We start from the raw sequence: 1,323 nt of genomic DNA, 5'->3' as shown, positions 1-1,323 counted from the left end.
TTCATATCCTGGATACTAGAACTAGCCATTTCTCTAAGGAGCCCTGGTTCTTTTAAATGGGGAAACCAAAATGTGGGTGATAGTAATAATCATTGCTGCTCTGGTGTCATCGCTTCCAGATCATTTCAGTGGACAGAACTAGGACATCTATTCATTACTGTAAATCCTGGGTTCAAATGTTGTTGTGGTTAAGTGCCATGGAGTCAGTTCCAACTCATAGCAACCTGTATAGGGCTTCTGAGGAGCAGCTTGAAGTGGTAGGTTTCCGCTACCAGTCTTGTGATTAGCAGTCTAGTGCTTACCAGTTCAAATCCAATATAACAGTATTCTCTTCCATCTTCTTCTGTGTCATTCTGTTTGCAGAGTGGCACCTAGCAGCACCATTAGCATAGATATTTGTGCACTGGTGAACCTGTGACAGTATAGTTCCTGTTCCTGTTAAGTCTAAGATAATTACATATGGGAGATCATCCCCTCATGTTTGGAAATATCTGATTCTATTATCAATATAGATCTAGGTAATAATTTCATTTACTCATTGATTTTTCCAGTTAAAGTTTCTTATGTGCTTTGTTTTGTAAAACTATTGAGGAAAGAGACAAATAACCCTGTTTACCCTAAGGGAACTTTCATTCTAAAGGAATTCAGTGATATGCCTAAATAAAAAATTTATAAATTAAATATGTATAAAATTACTTGATCTTCTTTTGACATATATGTTATTAAGGCACCCAACTAAATAGTAATTTGCCTGCCGAGTTTGCACATAGCTCTAAATACTGAAATGTTCCAATTCTAGGTTTGGGTTGGCACCATTGGATCAGGCCCCACAGGTCGGAATCTCTGTGCTACCTTCCAGCACACTGAAACATTTGAGTTCCAGGATGAAGTGGGGGCACTTGTGTTATCTGTGTGCCAGACTGTGAGCCAAGGAATTTTGTGTTTCCTGCCATCTTACAAGGTAAGGGAATGTTTGTTGTTACTTTGCCTTTAAAAAACAACTTCAGAAGCAACAGGGAAACAATTACAGTCTCCCTTTTCCTTTGTGTCTATATAGGCAATAATTTCAAACTAGTTTGTTTTTTTGGAGGTGGGGAGGGCCTAAAGGTAGAACATAATCTTTAAATATATGTGTGTGTGTGTGTGTGAGACAGAGATATTTCATTCGGTTCCCAATCCCTTGCATAGACATGTAAATACTTATTGTAACATGGAGGTGCAGATGTTTAAAAATCTCCACTTTTCCCTTCCCTCCTGCCTGGGTGGGCAAAAGTTTTAGAGTAGTATAGGGCACTTTTTAAAAACTCTACTACCACCCCAAAG

The 1,323-nt window shown here is 38.5% G+C and overlaps 1 protein-coding gene across 1 annotated transcript in view; it reads left to right on the top strand.

Moving 5' to 3' along the window:
* BRIP1 (BRCA1 interacting protein C-terminal helicase 1) overlaps positions 1-1,323 on the top strand; it is a 172,905-nt gene that overhangs the window by 87,884 nt on the left and 83,698 nt on the right. The window contains exon 13 of the mRNA XM_006833632.1: positions 800-961. Coding sequence (XP_006833695.1) covers positions 800-961 — 162 coding nt within the window. The remainder of the gene's footprint in view (positions 1-799; positions 962-1,323) is intronic.

The sequence above is a fragment of the Chrysochloris asiatica genome, unplaced genomic scaffold (assembly GCF_000296735.1).
Source record: "Chrysochloris asiatica unplaced genomic scaffold, ChrAsi1.0 scaffold00007, whole genome shotgun sequence".
NCBI classification, from domain to species: Eukaryota; Metazoa; Chordata; class Mammalia; order Afrosoricida; family Chrysochloridae; genus Chrysochloris; species Chrysochloris asiatica.
This window is presented reverse-complemented; position numbering and strand designations above follow the sequence as displayed.